Raw genomic sequence first — 15,031 nt, 5'->3', positions numbered from 1 at the left:
TTCTTGCATCCTGCATCCAATTACTCAGTAAGTCTTGTTGCTTCTATCTTTCACATCTATTTAGAACATGATTATTTCTTACCATCCTCGTTTACAACCACCCAAGTCTAAGCCACCATCTATCGGTCTCCTCATTCATTAGTCCCACATGCTCTATGCTCTACTCTCCACACATCAGCCAAATGAATCTTTTAAAACCAGTTACTACGCTGTTCAAAAACCTCTAATGACCTTCCATCTCATTCAGAGTAAAATTTAAAGTTCTTTATCCCATCTAACCTTGTTCTCAAATATGCCAAACAACATTAGACCTTTAAAATCTAGTCTCTCCATCTGGAATGCTCCCTACATATCCATGTAACTTCCTCCTATTTTTCTTTTTTCTAAAGATTTATTTAATACTAGGGTACAGATCAGAGGTGCAAGGGGTGTGAGAGGAGAAGAACAGACAGATCTACCGAAATACACTGCTAAGGGGAGCAGCGGGTGGTCAGGAGAGGTCTGCGGAACAATGTGGATCAACTCCCTGCCTGAATTCATGCTGCAGTGGCTGTGGACAGCTTCATAGTGCTGTTCTTTAATCCACTGCACTACCAAGGAGGGCCTCTTCCTCAATTTTTTTAAGCCACTGCTCAAATTGTAACTCACCAGAGACGCCTTCCCTGGGAGCTGTCTCTTCCAAAGTGCCTGAGTAAGAAAAGAACTGAGATGCGTCTCTTTTCCGCTCCGAGAGGTCGCCAGATGGCGCCCTGATCCGGCCGCAAGATAACTTCCTTCCCCTAACTTTTCCCGGCAGCGGGGCTCTGCTCCCGGCGGGGAGAGTTCTAGGGCACTCCAGCTTCCCCCTGGGGTTCCCCGGCGCTCAAGTCGCCATGCATTAGGCGCCGCCTAAGCGGTGGGTTGCCACGAGTCTGGGGCTGGCCCGGGTAGGTTGAGAAGGTCGGAATCAGTATTCTACCATGGTACCGCGGCCGGTTAGCGGATCCAGCTTGGAACTGGACCCCAGGTCCCAAACGCTGGTGCTTCGTTGATTCTCATCCCGGGCTCCCCGCTCTCAGCGTTGTGCGGGCCCTTTAAGGGGCGCGCCCGTGTCGCTCCCGATTGGCTGCGCGAATCATTGAGTTAAAAACTTTAAGCCAATGAAAAGGGTGTAGGGGCGTGACGCACGGAAACGTCATGGGAATTCCCCCCTCCCGGGGGCGGAAAAGGGGCTTTCCCGGCTGGAGTTCTAGTGGCCAAAGTGTTTAGACCCGGTCCAAGGTGGGTCGGACCTGGAGAGAAGCCGGAACTGGAGCCGCCGCCGCGGTGAGTGACCGGCTTCAGGCCCTTGAGTGGCCGGGACACGGGGAAGGACGGGAGGAGGGACATTAACTGACCCAACCCCTGGGCCAGAACGCGGCATAGGCACACCCACGGAAAGCGCGCACACGAACAAGACTCACCAATACACACCTGCAAAAGTACCAAGACACGCGGGCCGGTACGTACACCTACATGTATGCCGGCTTGTGCGCAGTAACGTCCATGCAAACTCGCATACATGTGCACACACAAACATGTTCATCAGTGCACAGGCGCCGGGATCGCCTTTCACGCACAAATTCAAATATAGGTTCACCGGTGCCCTTGCATATGAAGACACGTTCACATATGTCTACAGTGGGAAGAATAAGGACACTAACCTGTACACAGACGTGCTACCTGACACACGCACGTTGACTCCATGCACACGCAAAACACCGAGCACATGGGCCGAAACACACTTGTTTACCTGTGATGAAGACATACACATGTATAACTGCACACGACTTTGGGGTTTGGGCACCCAGAGCAGATGCAATGTGGGAACCAACGGTTGTTAAAAGGTTTCAGGGAGAGAAAATAGAGGTGCCTAGCCCAAAGAGGAAACCTCTTTCCTCTCCCTGCCGCGAGGCCCCAGAGTCCCGCTCTCTGGGGAGAACCTTAGGGCCCCCCACTGGGAAGAGCCCCCGCCTACAGGCCTTCAGAGAAAAGGACTTCGTACATCAGAAATACCCCCCAAAAGCCCCCGGGGTGAATCAGCCGTGGCCTCCCTCGAGTAGAAAATCCCAAGGTTGCTCCAGGACCCAAGCAGGGCATGGGGCGGGAAGTGGGCCTGGCTACGGGCTAGGAGCCTCCGGCTGTGAAAGACCCACTCGCCCCGGGCGCCTGCCTTGGAGAGAAAACAGGGAGCCAACCCCCACAGGGGCTTCCCTGGGTCTGGTTACTCCTCCGCGGACTGAGGCTTCGGGCACCCACTGAACTGCTTAGACCTCGCGCCCCTCCCGCCGTGGAGGCGTGGCCAGTGGCGTCATTTCCAGGACCGCCCCCTTCGGCCCCGCCTCCCCCTGGTATTTTCGGGACTTTCCTAAACTGCTCTAACTTTCCTGCCCCTTCCCCGGCGGGGCCCAGCCCTGCCCTGCCCAACTCCGGATCTCTGAACTGGCCCTTCACCGGATCTCGCCCGCCACACCCGGACGGGTGGCCGGAGGAGATCGGACCCTCCCCAAAATCTGGGCTCCCTTTCTCCCCCAACTACGGTCCTGATCTCTCTTTCCCTCCCACCGCCACTCGCCCCACCCCCCTTTTCTCCCGCACCTAAGGCGGACGCCTGAAACTGGGAAACAGAACCGGCGGGAGCCACCAGACAGAGCCGGGCTTAGCCCAGAAACATGGACAGTTGCTACGGCCCAGTGAGTCATGCCAGCTGGCCTCAAAGCCGGCCCCCCCACCCAAGTCTGTCTGCTTGTTCGCCTGTCTGTCGGAGTCCCCTATGCTCCCCTGCATCTGTAATGCCCTTAGATTACCTCAACCTGCCTGTGAGAATCAGTCTGTCTGCAAACTGCTTCTGGTAGTTTTCTTATGGGCCTGGGGAGGCGAAAGAGTGATTACCTGTGGCTGGGAGATAGAAGGCTCAGAATTAGCTGCCACCCCTGTCTGTCTCCAAACCAGGGTCTAGATGGCATTATTGAATATGATGATCTCAAATTCAACCCATCCATTGTGGAGCCCAAGGAGCTAGCTCCAGATACAGGTTAGTAAATCCCCTAACCTCCCGTTGTCTTGGAGAGAGTGGGAGGGTGAACTTGTGCCCTCTGTGTTGGGGGTGGGCACAGAGATCCTAGCTCAGCAAGGCCCTTCTGTCTCCAGCTGATGGCCCTTATCTGGTGATCGTGGAACAACCTAAGCAGGTGAGTGGAAGCTTCTGCTTTGAGAACAAGTGGGATAGTTGTAGCTGGGTGGTCATGGGAAGGGTCACTGACCACAGAGGCTACGCTGGTTGAAATGGTTGGCTGCTGATGGTCACAGTAATGTGGCTGTAGCTCAGGATAGATGTTTCATCATTACTGTCATGCTGGCTGGGGGTATGGGGACTGGGAAGGGTCTCTCCTGGTCACCATGTCACTCTGCTCTGGGACCTTCAGAGAGGATTCCGATTTCGATATGGCTGTGAAGGTCCCTCCCATGGGGGACTACCAGGTGCCTCCAGTGAGAAGGGACGGAAGACCTATCCCACTGTCAAGGTGAGTCCGAACAGTGCTGGGGGGTAGGCTAGCATGGCCAAGGACATCACTGACAGCCCTCACCTACCCCCCCCAGATCTGTAACTACGAGGGACCAGCCAAGATTGAAGTAGACCTGGTAACACACAGTGATCCACCTCGTGCTCACGCTCACAGTCTGGTGGGCAAACAGTGCTCGGAGCTGGGGGTCTGCGCCGTGTCTGTGGGGCCCAAGGACATGACAGCCCAGTAGGTACCCCCAACCCCTGGTCCTTACTGGCACCCTCATTACCTGCCAGTCCTTGGCCCCAGCCCACCACTGTGAGCTTATTAGCATTTAACCGAGGGAAGAAACATAGGTTGGTCCCAGAACCAAAGGCCCTATGGAAAAACCAGAACAGTTCCCTAGAGGAAGTAGGGCTGAGCTGAGCCCTGGCTGTGGTGAGGGTGCCTCAGGAAGAATGAACTGTCTACAAGGCCCCTGACTCCTCCTCCCCTCACCAGATTTAACAACCTGGGTGTCCTGCATGTGACCAAGAAGAATATGATGGAGATTATGATACAAAAGCTTCAGAGGCAGCGACTGCGCTCCAGGCCCCAGGGCCTTACAGGTAAGGGGATGAGGGGAGCGTGGGAGGTGGTCATAACAAGAGCAGGGAAGGAGGAATAGTTCAGAGGTCATGTGTTTGCCCACTGCTCAGAGGCTGAGCGGCGGGAGCTAGAACAGGAGGCCAAAGAACTGAAGAAGGTGATGGATCTAAGCATCGTGCGGCTGCGCTTTTCTGCCTTCCTCCGAGCCAGTGACGGTTCCTTCTCCTTGCCCCTGAAGCCAGTTATCTCCCAGCCCATTCACGACAGCAGTGAGTATGCTGACAGCCTGAATACCAGAGGGAGCACAGGGGAGGGGTCTCAAGCTATGGAGTCAGGTAGGCCTGGATATGAACTTGGCCCTGTCGTGGATGAGCTGAGTGACTCTGAGCCCTTCTCAGAGCATGGCTTCCTCCTGGGTAAGTGAAGATACTACCAGTTCCTCACCTCTTGGTGTAGAATAATGATACAAAGCACCTAGCTACACAAGTGGGGCCATGGTGGTTAGTATCATTCCAATTAATTTATATCCCACCACCCTAGAGTCTCCTGGGGCCTCGAACTTGAAGATTTCTCGAATGGATAAGACAGCTGGCTCTGTGCAGGGTGGAGATGAGGTGTATCTACTTTGTGACAAGGTGCAGAAAGGTGAGGCTAGAGTCCACGCTGGGAGCTAGAGACCTTAAGTGTCAATATTTGGGACCAGGGAAGCACCAGGACAAAGGCCCTGGGATTCCACTAGGAATGTGGCCAAGCTTCAATTTTCCCTGTAGATGACATCGAAGTCCGGTTCTATGAAGATGATGAGAATGGATGGCAGGCCTTTGGGGACTTCTCTCCCACAGATGTTCATAAGCAGGTACTCTAGGGCCGGGAGCAGAGCGAGACCGGAGCTAGGAGCTAGTGCTGAACTAGCCATTCCCAATGTCACCTTATGTGCTTCTTCCCCGAAGTACGCCATTGTGTTTCGGACACCTCCCTATCACAAGATGAAGATTGAACGTCCTGTCACCGTGTTCTTGCAGCTGAAACGCAAGCGTGGGGGCGATGTCTCTGACTCCAAACAGTTCACCTATTACCCTCTGGTGGAAGGTGGTACTGGGCTGAAGATCCCAGAGGGCAGGAAGGTGGGGGCTGGGCTGGAGGGTCCCAAGAACTATCTCAGGGGGGACCCTTGAGTAAAGTCAGAAGTGGGGAAGGGTCCAGGAATGGGTGGTCCCTGAGCCAGCCTGAGAACTCTTGGGGGAAGGGCCCTTACCAAACTTAGCACCGGACTCTAGAGGCTTGGCCCACGGTGTGGTATTTTAACTTCTCATTTCCCTCTACCCCTAGACAAAGAGGAGGTTCAGCGGAAGAGGAGGAAAGCCTTACCCACCTTCTCCCAACCCTTCGGGGGTGGCTCCCACATGGGTGGAGGCTCTGGGGGCTCTGCTGGAGGTTATGGAGGAGCAGGAGGAGGAGGTGAGGAGGTATTGGTGGTGGGAAAGCAGAGGGAGGAGGGAGAGGACAAAAGTTATCTGGGAGGGTACTGGCTCCTGCCCCTTGCCCACAACCCTGCCTGTACCCACAGGTGGCAGCCTCGGCTATTTCGCCTCCTCCTTGGCCTACAGCCATTACCCGTCTGGTGGGGCCCCAATGGGCTGCTACCCGGGAGGCGGGGGCGGGGCGCAGATGGCCGCTGCATTGCCCAGCAGGGATACTGGGGAGGAAACTGCACAACCCAGCACGCCCTCAGTGAACTCCCAGAGCTCACCGCAGGCTCCGGAGCAGCTGCAGCGAGGTATGACCGGGGGTGTGGGGGGCGGGGCTGCGATGGTGATGGTGGAGTTTAGGAAGCGAGCCCACACCCACGCCTACTATCGCCCCCAGCCCAGGAATACAACAAGCGCCTGTTCGGCCTGGCACAGCGCAGCGCGCGAGCCTTGCTCGACTACGGCGTCACGGCGGACGCGCGATCGCTGCTGGCGGGGCAGCGCCACCTGCTGACTGCACAGGACGAGAATGGAGACACGTAGGTGGGAGGGAAGATGGGCGGAGTTGAGCTTCTAAGCCTGTGTCCAGCCCAAGCGCCAGATGGGCCTTGGGGTGCCCGGCTGGATAGGAAGCTGCGAAGAGCCAGGACACTCGAGTTGGGCAGACAGGTTTCAAGTTGGACTTTGCCATGTACTAGTTGTGTGTAAAGGAACCTTTCCAGATTTCAGTTTTATCAGTTCTTAAAGAGTGCAGTAAAATGCAGCTCTACCAAAAAGGTGCCCAGAAAATAAAGTCCAGTTAGTTTTGCCCTTAAGAGACATCTGGGTGGGATCTCCTCGGTGGTGCAGCATTATGAGGCTGTCCGCACGGCATGACTTCTTCCCCCCGGCCAGGGAGCTGACCCACATGGCGCAGCAGACCTCTCCTGACCCACCCGCCGCTCCCCTCAGCAGTGTATTTCAGTAGATCTGCCTGTTCTGCTCCCTGCTCTGTTTCTAGTGGATCCTCTCACCCCCTGAGCCTCTGGCATGTACCCCAGTTCGTATATGTGTAAGTCAAATAAATGCTAAAAAGAGAGAGACATCTAGGCCCCACAAGAACGAGGCAGGGTTGTGAAGGTACAGGATATTCTGAGTGACTGGCCAAAGCCTTACTCCTAAATCCTCAGGCCCCTGCACCTGGCCATCATCCATGGGCAGACTAAAGTCATCGAGCAGATAGCCCACGTGATCTGCCATGCCCCGCACCTCGGCGTTGTCAACCTCACCAACCACCTGCACCAGGTCAGGGCGCCTCCAGGTGGAGGGGTAGGGTTTGGAAGGCAGGTGGGTCTAGTCCTGGCTCACTGTATTTGTGTCCCCAGACGCCTCTGCACCTGGCGGTGATTACTGGGCAGACAAGCGTGGTGAGCTTCCTGCTGCAGGTAGGTGCGGATCCTACACTGCTGGATCGGCATGGAGACTCAGCAGTGCACCTGGCACTACGGGCAGGTGCCAGTGCCCCCATCCTGCTGCGCACCCTGCTGTGGAGTGGGGTTCCTGCCATGCCCCAGCTGCTACACATGTCAGATTTCGAGGGTAAGTTCCTCAACTGGACAAGGGTGAGGGCCGGGGAGGGGACACAGTAAGTGCCAATGATGGACATAAGGTGTCAAGGTTAGCTCGTCTGGAGGTGCAGTCCCAGATGCAGGCTGAGGATCTTGTGTCCCAGGGTTGTACCCAGTCCACCTGGCAGTCCGTGCCCGAAGCCCTGAATGCTTGGATCTACTAGTGGACAAAGGGGCTGAAGTGGAGGCTGCAGAGCGGCAAGGGGGCCGAACAGCCCTGCATTTAGCCACAGAGATGGAGGAGCTGGGGCTTGTCACCCATCTGGTCACCAAGGTGGGACAAAGGGTTATGGGAAGGGTGGGGTGGAGGGTTTCAGAGGAATCAGTGTGGTGAAGATATAAGGGTAGACACAGCCCGTTGGTTGTGCTGTGGTGATCAAACACTCCCGTCACCTTGCAGCTCCATGCCAATGTGAATGCCCGTACCTTTGCGGGAAACACACCCCTACATCTGGCAGCTGGACTGGGATCTCCGACACTCACCCGCCTTCTACTGAAAGCTGGTCAGTTTCACCTTCAGAGGTCTATGGACACAGCTGGAGGAGAAAAAACGGTGCCTCCCAACACCCCCCCAACTTTGAGTTCCTTAATATAGATTCCCACTGAACCTCCCTGCAACTGCCTCCCCCAGGTGCAGACATCCATGCAGAGAACGAGGAGCCCCTGTGCCCACTGCCTTCGCCCCCCACCTCTGATAGCGACTCAGATTCTGAAGTGCCTGAGAGGGACACCCCAAGCAGCTTCCGGGGCCACACACCTCTTGACCTAACTCGGAGTACCAAGGTGAGACCTGCCTGGAACTAGAAACACCCAGGGACAGAGCATGTGGTCTTAGGGGTGGGGTCCAGAGTACCTGGGCTTCAGGGCTAGGGTGGCAGGTAGTCAGGCTCAGGCTGTCTCTCCAGGTGAAGACCTTGCTGCTAAATGCTGCTCAGGACACCATGGCACCCCCCCTGACCCCACCCATACCTGCTGGTAAGAGCTCTTCACTGTTGCCAAACCCCAGACCCCTGCTCAGAGATCTTGTCTCCTTCAGGACCTCTAGAGGCAGTCTGCTTGGGTCCAGGGAGGTGTCTGGGTAAGAGGGTGCCCAGGTGTTGTGCCCTCCTCTGGGGGCAACTGCCATGTGTGTACTCCCCAGGGCCAGAGCTGCCGCTCGAGGACACAGTCCTGCACAACCTGGAGCATCTGCTGGATGGGCCAGGAGCCCAGGGCAGCTGGTCGGAGCTGGCAGAGCGGCTGGGGCTGCGCAGTCTGGTTGACACATATCGAAAGACGGCCTCGCCTAGTGGCAGTCTCCTGCGCAGTTACAAGGTCAGTTTGATCCCTGCCCCTGCTCCATGCCCAGCTTCCTTTCCCCAGTCTCAGATTGCAGGCGTTTCCTTGACCCCAGAGCTCCTGACTCAGGTCCCATACCCCTCTTCTCCTCAGCTGGCCGGTGGGGACATGGCAGGCCTGTTGGATGCCCTGTCTGACATGGGCCTAGAGGAAGGAGTGAGGCTGCTCAGGGGTCCTGAGGCCCGAGACAAGCTGCCCAGCACAGGTAAAGAGGTCCCAGGGGGAAGGTGGACTTGAGTCTGGAGGGTGGGAGGACTAAGGCCTTGTTTGACTCCTCCCTGTCCCCTTCCCTGTTCCCACACTCCAGCAGAGGTGAAGGAGGACAGTGCATACGGGAGCCAGTCGGTGGAGCAGGAGACAGAAAAACTGGGCCCACCCCCTGAGCCACCAGGAGGGCTCTGCCACGGGCACCCCCAGCCTCAGGTGCACTGACCTGCCACCTCCCCTTCAGCCCCATTCCTGGGCCCCTCTGTACAGCATCCTGCCTGTTCCAGTTATTTAACACCCTAGGTCCACGCCTCAGTTGGGTCAAATAAAGGATTCTCATGGGAAAGGTGAGGGCCTGGCCCCCTCCCCAACTTGTGGAAGCCCAGTGTGACTTGTCCCTGGAACCAGCTGCTTACCCTGGCCCCACACCAGGCCCAAGAGAGAAAAGGAGACCTAGCCAGCAAGTCCAGAGCAGTTTTATTAGGATGGAGGCTGTACAAAGGACAGGGCCCACTGGAGGAGGGAAAGCAAGGCCATGCTGCCCCAGCCTGTGTACGGGGACTGGGCATGGACACCCTTCTTCCACCTCTGCAGAGAGAGAGGGTGAGCCCTCAGGGAGGAAGGAGAGAAAACCAGCTCAGCCCCAGCTCCTGGCATCTGTCTGAACCAGGCCCCAGGGTGGAGAGGGATTGCTGGTGTCAGGGTGGGGGTGGTCTCAGCAGAAAGCAGAAACGGTTGTCAGCCTCCCGCACAAAAAAAAGCATCAAAAGTCCAGAGGCCCTGGTCCCCCACCCCCACCCCCAGCCCAGCCCCCTGTACGAAAAAGTGCAAAACATTATCACAAAATGGGGGTCTCAGAGGGGCCCTTAGCCTGGGCTCCTGAGGCCCATGCCCTAGCCCTGCCCCGGACACCGCGTCCGGCGCGGTCGCGCCCTGGGCCAAGGGGCCCTCATGGGTGACCCGAGGCCGGCCCGGGCTCAGGCAGGGCCATGTCATGCAGGTGCCCGGCAGGCACCACCCCCCAACACCCCCACCCCAGCTCAGGGCTTCCGCCGCCCACTGCCTGCCCCTGCCCGAGGCTCTGAGCCATGGCCCTGAGCTCGGGGCTGGCTGGAGGTGTCAGGCAGCAGGGAGGGACTGCAGTGGGGCGGGTAGCGTCCATCCTCTGTGCTCCCGGCCTGTGCCAGTGCTGCCTCTACCACGTCCAGCTCTTCACTGCCAGCCTTCAGCTTGACCCGAAGTAGAGCTGCGTACGTGCCGTAGCGGGATTTCTGAGACAGAGGGGCAGGGGCTATGAGTTTGCTCTCCAGACTGCCCACCCCACTCCCCTCTGGATCAGGAAGGGCCAGGTGTGATGCTCCTGGTAGGTCAGTGGCCCTCTCTGGGCTCTCTCAAATCTGCCAATTATAAGAGCAGATGCTTCTTGAATCTTGACCGAAGTTGGAAAAACTGAGCACTGGATAGATTTCCTCTCACTTCATCCCCTAGTGGCTATGCACTGTCATCCCTGTGCCACGGAAATGAAGACAGGCTCAGGGGAGGAAGTAACTTGCTGAGGCCACCCAGCACTCCCTTACCCACTAGTCTGAGCCTGTGGGGGGCTCAGATGTCCTGTTGATAAAGGAAGCACAGAGTACCCAGGGCAAGGCTCACCTCGAATTCCAGGTAGGCCTCTTTCTGACGCTGCTCTTCAGCTTCCTTTCCCCGGGCCTTTCTGCCCAGTTGGGCAGCCCGGTGCTCCCGTAGCTCACTTGCCATGGCCTTCAGCTTGGCTTCATGGGTCCGCACCTGCTCCTCCTAGAGGTGAGGAGGAGCCGTTCAGGATTACTCTGCATACAGGCCTTCGCTCAAGTTTTTAAAAAGGATGATCCTTCCTTTCGATGAACAAAGTAACATGTCTAGGTTAACAGCTTGGCAAGTGGAAGTACAGACTGGGTTTGAGCCCCCGTGGCCATCCATGGCCAGCGTCCTGGTGCATGGAAATCTACATGAGCACACGTGGCAGCCTTGACTGAGGGCAGCTGCGATGGGCCTGCCTCACCCCATCCCACTTGCACCAGGTAGACGGAGCGGGCTGGCAGATGGCTACCTGGGAGAGGCGGGTGGCAGCACTAGGCAGTAGAGGGCGGCTGAACTTCTTCTGCGAACTAACTGCAGCTGGGAAGGGGGGTGCAGAGAACATGGCGGCCACCACATTGATGCGAGTGATCCAGGACTGCATCTGCTCCAGGCTCCTAGAGATAAGCACAACCTCTTGGGACCTGGGCCCAGGCATCCTGTCCTGGGATGCTTTGGGGGTGGCCTGAGAAGGAACAAGGCAATCCAGGGGAGGGGAGCACTTGGGAGGGTGAGGTTGAAAGGGTCTGGGATGGGCAGAAAGGAGACGACTCACGAGGCCTGGAAGAGGAAGACCCGCCAGTCAGCTGTGCGCAGGTAGAAGACGTGGGGCCTCTTGCTGTAGTCGCTGGCACGCGTGGCCAGTGCGTGGTGGATGCTGATGGCATTCTTAAGCTCTGCCTCTGATAGGGCCTTCCCAGGCTGGTACTCCTCCTGCAGGAGTGCCTATCTTGTCCTGCTGGCAGTTACCACCTAGCCCAGTCCAGCCACCCCCACCCCCCTGTGCCAGCTCATTCCCAAACCCTTGGGCTTGCCCCACACCTTCTGCAGGTAGAGGATCATGCCCTTGAGGATGCCGTGGAAATTCTTCCAGCCCCGCTTGCCCCGAGGTGCTGGGGGGAGGAAGACAGGTCAGGGGGGCCTGAGACAGGCCCATTCCCATCCATCCCCCAGACCCCCCTCCACCCAGCCACGTACTCTTCCTGCAGTCAGGGTCTGCGTGCACCTTTCGAACCAGGGCCCCGTGCTTGTAGACAGCAGCCCCGGGCTCGGGAGTCAGGTCCAGGAAAGGGCTGGAGCCGCTGCCACTGCCCCCGCTGACCCTCTTGATGACCTTGGGGTTGGGGTCGGCCAACTCAGACAGAGAGCGTCTCAGCTCCTCCTCGTCTCTGCAGGTGTGATCACCTCAGAGGGGGTTGGCTGTGGAGGCCACAACCCCCCCCCACCCCGCCCTTCAGTCCTGGCCTCTGCCCACCCAGGAAACTTCCAGTGTATGTAGAGATAGGGTGGGGGATGTTGCTCCCTTAAGGTGTAGTTTGATCAACGGAGGCTCCTAGAGCCAAGTCTCCTGCCTCCCCTAGGGTGTATCTCTGTCTCCCTGCTCAGAACTTGGGACAACATGTTTCCTCCCTCACATTCGAGCTCCCAACATTAAAATGTCTCAGACAAGAGCTGTCTCTTCCTCCCATCCCATGGAGCCAACCCCATCTCCATTTCTGCACACACACTGCCAACCCTCATACTCTTCTCCACCAGGACAGACACGTGTCTAGCTCAGCTGTCTCGATCACACCCAGCACCAGGCTTTGCTCACAGTTTACTAGCTAAGTAGTGACAGAAGAATTATCTTCCTAGTGGTCCCTAGTACATCTTGGTCTAGAGACGCTATCAGATACCATCTTTGTCGCTTGCTCAAGAACTCGCAGTAACTCCTTATTGCCTCCAAAATGGAGCCTATCCTACATCACCACCAACTGTCTCCTTCCACTCTCCATCCAACTAGGCCTGCCTCCTCTTTGTCTCCCCCCTACTCATTTTAGTCCCAAACTCATTTTAGTCACAACATATTGCCCCCCAAATAACCTTTCCCTTTCCCCAACAAATACTTCCCTCCTTCAAGGCTTGCCCCAAGTCCCAGTCTTCCAGAAGCTTTCCCTGATCTCCCCCCTATAATCCAATCTTGAGCTCTGCCTCCTATGAAGTCTTTTCTCCTGCTGACATGTTCCCAGCTAAACTGAGCAGTGGTTAGTCTCTCAGATACCAGCAAATTTGAGTAGTCCAATGACCATTTAGATGAGGGCTGTCCCTCAGCCTGGGGACCCAAGGCTAAAACTGGACCCTTCCTCAGACTGGACTCTTCCAGGACTCATGGGTCTCTGTCTCCATGGGGCTGCCAAGAGTATACCATGTGGTCCCTTGTTCTGTGACACTCTGGGCTCCCTAGGAACAGAGAGGGGGGCTCTTGTGCTATCAGTCAGGGTCCTACCGCCAGAGAGCTCTGCTTTCCCACAGGGCTACCAAGGAACCTCCCCTCTTTCTTCAATACCCCTCCTCCCGTGCCAACTGACAGTGGCCACCCACCCCAACCAACCTGACTTGTCATAACAACCCAGTTAGAGACAAGACACAGAACCCCAAGTCCAGGCAGACATCTCCAAAGAAGGAAGTAAAGCAACTCACTGCCGCTCCTGGCTCGCCCTCCTCCCCCAGCCCCAGCTTTAGGACTCACAAGGCCCACCTCAGCCCCTCTCAGTCACTCCAAACAGCCCTTTGCCCACACCTCATCCCCACCCCCAACACTGCCCCAGGACTCACATGGCCCACTGCAACTTTTCATTCTTGATGGAGCTGTACAAGGCCTGGAGAGGGAGAGACAAATCAGGGAAAGGTACACCATACACACCAATGTCAGCACTCAGAGTCCCCTCTCCTCCCAACTTGGGGGGAAGACAGACCAAGTGGGGGTGAGCAACAGCATGGTATAATGACCAAAACATAGGCTCAAACAGAGTACTAGGCCCCAGGCCCAGCTCTGCCACTTTAGATGCGTGGGCACCAGCACGTGGGAGAAACAAACAGGGCAAGCCGTAGTCTCGGGGTGTCCTGGCCCACAGTTGACATAAATGGCAGCTCCTCTCTTTACTGTTATTGTCAAGGGGTCAAGCTGCACAGCTCTTGGGTGAAAGCAGCATGGGCATTGAAGGAATAGAAAAGAGCAACCCCAGGAGCTCTCCTTTCCCCAACATGCATTTCGGCCTAATGCCAATATAAACTCACACAATACATGTGAGGAAACTGAGGGTAAGTAAGGCAGACTCACCCTGTTACCTACTTCCTTGGCTAATAGGGAAGACATTCTCATGGCCCCGTCCCCAGCACTAGCTGAGACCTTCTCCAGCCACAGAGCCCCACCATGTCAAATGCCCGGGAGATCTAGCCCCTTGCCCACTCACACACTTCATGTGTAACACTAGGTCAAAAGTAGTAGTTTTGGTTTCCAAAACACTGCACATTCCATACTTTCTGTAAGCTCCCAAGTAGGAACTTCTGTACAGTTGGCCTGGGGATACACCCGGTCTTAGGTGATCTGAAGAGAAAGGGGGCTTCCAGGAGTGGCTATTGGGCCCCTCCTCTTCAGGAGGGGCCTGTAACATGGATCCACATTTGTGCCTCCAACTGTGGGGACGCTTCTGCCAGCCTGTCTGTGAGTGGGTGTGTCCCCAACATGTGCGTGTTGGGCTAAGCGTGTGGCATGTGATGCTATCTACGTGTGAGCTGGATGCAGTGGTGACGTAGGCGCCTTCTCTGTGATGGGACACAACCTCCCCCCAACACGCCACAGTCTCTGACTCTCACTACCAACCACCATGCCCAGTCACAAGGCCAGCCAAGCCTCCCGCATGTCCTCACCCTGTGCAGGGGCGGGGCCACAACGGCCCCCACACAGCACAGCCCGGGGTCATGCACACAGAGCCCTCCCAGCACACGCCCAGCCAAAATCCAGCATAGCCTGGAACCTAAACTCTCACTCCCCACTCAGGCCAGAAAGCCAGAGTGGTCGGAGATGTAAATGCAATACTTGTCTCCACCGTAGTTCATCCCCTGCCCCCTCTCAGGGCCCCCTTCGGCCCTCACTATCTTCCTTTGAAAGTCCGGAGCCCCATCGGTGAGCATCATGGTGCTCCCATCTAGCAGACCCAGAGACCTTTTGGGTTGAGATGAACACCTGATGGGAAGGTCTGTGTCCTCCCCTCTCGGGCCGGCTACAGCTGCTTACTACTAGGTTTAGTCCCCGCTGGGTCCCCTCAGCCCCACCAGCTTATGATACCCCGTGGCTAGTGCCACCTTCAGTGCCTCCCTCCAGCCGCCCCCTCAGCTGCGCCGCCCTCAGCAACTCCCTCTGCCGCCCCCCAGCCTGGCGTGGGCCTGCCCCGACGCCCTCACCGCCTTTTTCTTCTTGCGGCTCTGCAGGCGGCTGACCACCAGGTCCGTGTAGAGCACCGGCTTGAGACTTCGCGAGCGCTGCGGCCAGCCATAGCACAGGGTCTCGGCGCCGCGGTGGGTGCGCCCGTAGCGCACCGAGCACAGCGAGCGCGAGCGCAGCCGCCCGGCGCTGCTGTGGATGCTGTTGACACCAATCATGCTGGCCCCGCCGGCGCGCCGCTGCCCCCGGCCATGCCCC

At 57.1% G+C, this 15,031-nt stretch overlaps 2 protein-coding genes across 5 annotated transcripts in view; one reads left to right on the top strand and one right to left on the bottom strand.

Annotated features, from left to right (window-relative positions):
- The first annotated feature begins 1,264 nt into the window (after positions 1-1,264).
- Positions 1,265-9,110, top strand: NFKB2 (nuclear factor of kappa light polypeptide gene enhancer in B-cells 2 (p49/p100)). Of its 3 annotated transcripts, XM_012723941.1 has the most exons (23): positions 1,265-1,305; positions 2,622-2,711; positions 2,971-3,052; positions 3,169-3,209; positions 3,444-3,542; positions 3,619-3,770; positions 4,026-4,132; positions 4,223-4,381; positions 4,653-4,757; positions 4,883-4,968; positions 5,063-5,201; positions 5,442-5,570; positions 5,680-5,889; positions 5,979-6,120; positions 6,751-6,865; positions 6,946-7,159; positions 7,293-7,462; positions 7,589-7,691; positions 7,820-7,971; positions 8,094-8,163; positions 8,330-8,502; positions 8,620-8,731; positions 8,834-9,110. In XM_012723941.1, exons 2-23 carry the CDS (start codon positions 2,691-2,693, stop codon positions 8,956-8,958), a joined length of 2,706 nt encoding a protein of 901 aa, XP_012579395.1. In that variant the 5' UTR covers positions 1,265-1,305; positions 2,622-2,690; the 3' UTR covers positions 8,959-9,110. The 3 variants fall into 3 exon arrangements, with proteins under 3 accessions (XP_012579395.1, XP_012579396.1, XP_004680547.1); XM_012723942.1 differs by lacking the exon at positions 1,265-1,305 and having other exon boundaries at positions 2,411-2,711; positions 8,837-9,110; XM_004680490.2 differs by lacking the exon at positions 1,265-1,305 and having other exon boundaries at positions 2,411-2,711.
- An 83-nt stretch (positions 9,111-9,193) lies between these two features.
- PSD (pleckstrin and Sec7 domain containing) overlaps positions 9,194-15,031 on the bottom strand; it is a 14,991-nt gene continuing 9,153 nt past the window's right edge. For both annotated transcript variants that reach the window (XM_004680489.2, XM_012723798.1), the window contains 7 exons: positions 13,165-13,208; positions 11,548-11,738; positions 11,392-11,462; positions 11,126-11,283; positions 10,823-10,967; positions 10,387-10,530; positions 9,194-10,004 (listed from right to left, as the gene is read on the bottom strand). In XM_004680489.2, the coding sequence (XP_004680546.1) occupies positions 9,774-10,004; positions 10,387-10,530; positions 10,823-10,967; positions 11,126-11,283; positions 11,392-11,462; positions 11,548-11,738; positions 13,165-13,208 (984 nt within the window). In that variant the 3' untranslated portion in view covers positions 9,194-9,773. The remainder of the gene's footprint in view (positions 10,005-10,386; positions 10,531-10,822; positions 10,968-11,125; positions 11,284-11,391; positions 11,463-11,547; positions 11,739-13,164; positions 13,209-15,031) is intronic.

The sequence above is a fragment of the Condylura cristata genome, unplaced genomic scaffold (assembly GCF_000260355.1).
Source record: "Condylura cristata isolate star-nosed mole 26May11 unplaced genomic scaffold, ConCri1.0 scaffold00011, whole genome shotgun sequence".
Classification (NCBI taxonomy): Eukaryota; Metazoa; Chordata; class Mammalia; order Eulipotyphla; family Talpidae; genus Condylura; species Condylura cristata.
The sequence above is the reverse complement of the archived record's forward strand: the minus strand, read 5'-3'. Positions and strand labels throughout refer to the sequence as shown.

Coding starts and splice junctions, on each gene's coding strand:
- NFKB2 (XM_012723941.1), top strand. CDS start 2,691: ATGGACAGTTGCTACGGCCCA. Junction 4,758..4,882: donor TTGTGACAAGGTGCAGAAAG/GTGAGGCTAGAG, acceptor TTTTCCCTGTAG/ATGACATCGAAGTCCGGTTC. Junction 5,202..5,441: donor CTATTACCCTCTGGTGGAAG/GTGGTACTGGGC, acceptor CTCTACCCCTAG/ACAAAGAGGAGGTTCAGCGG.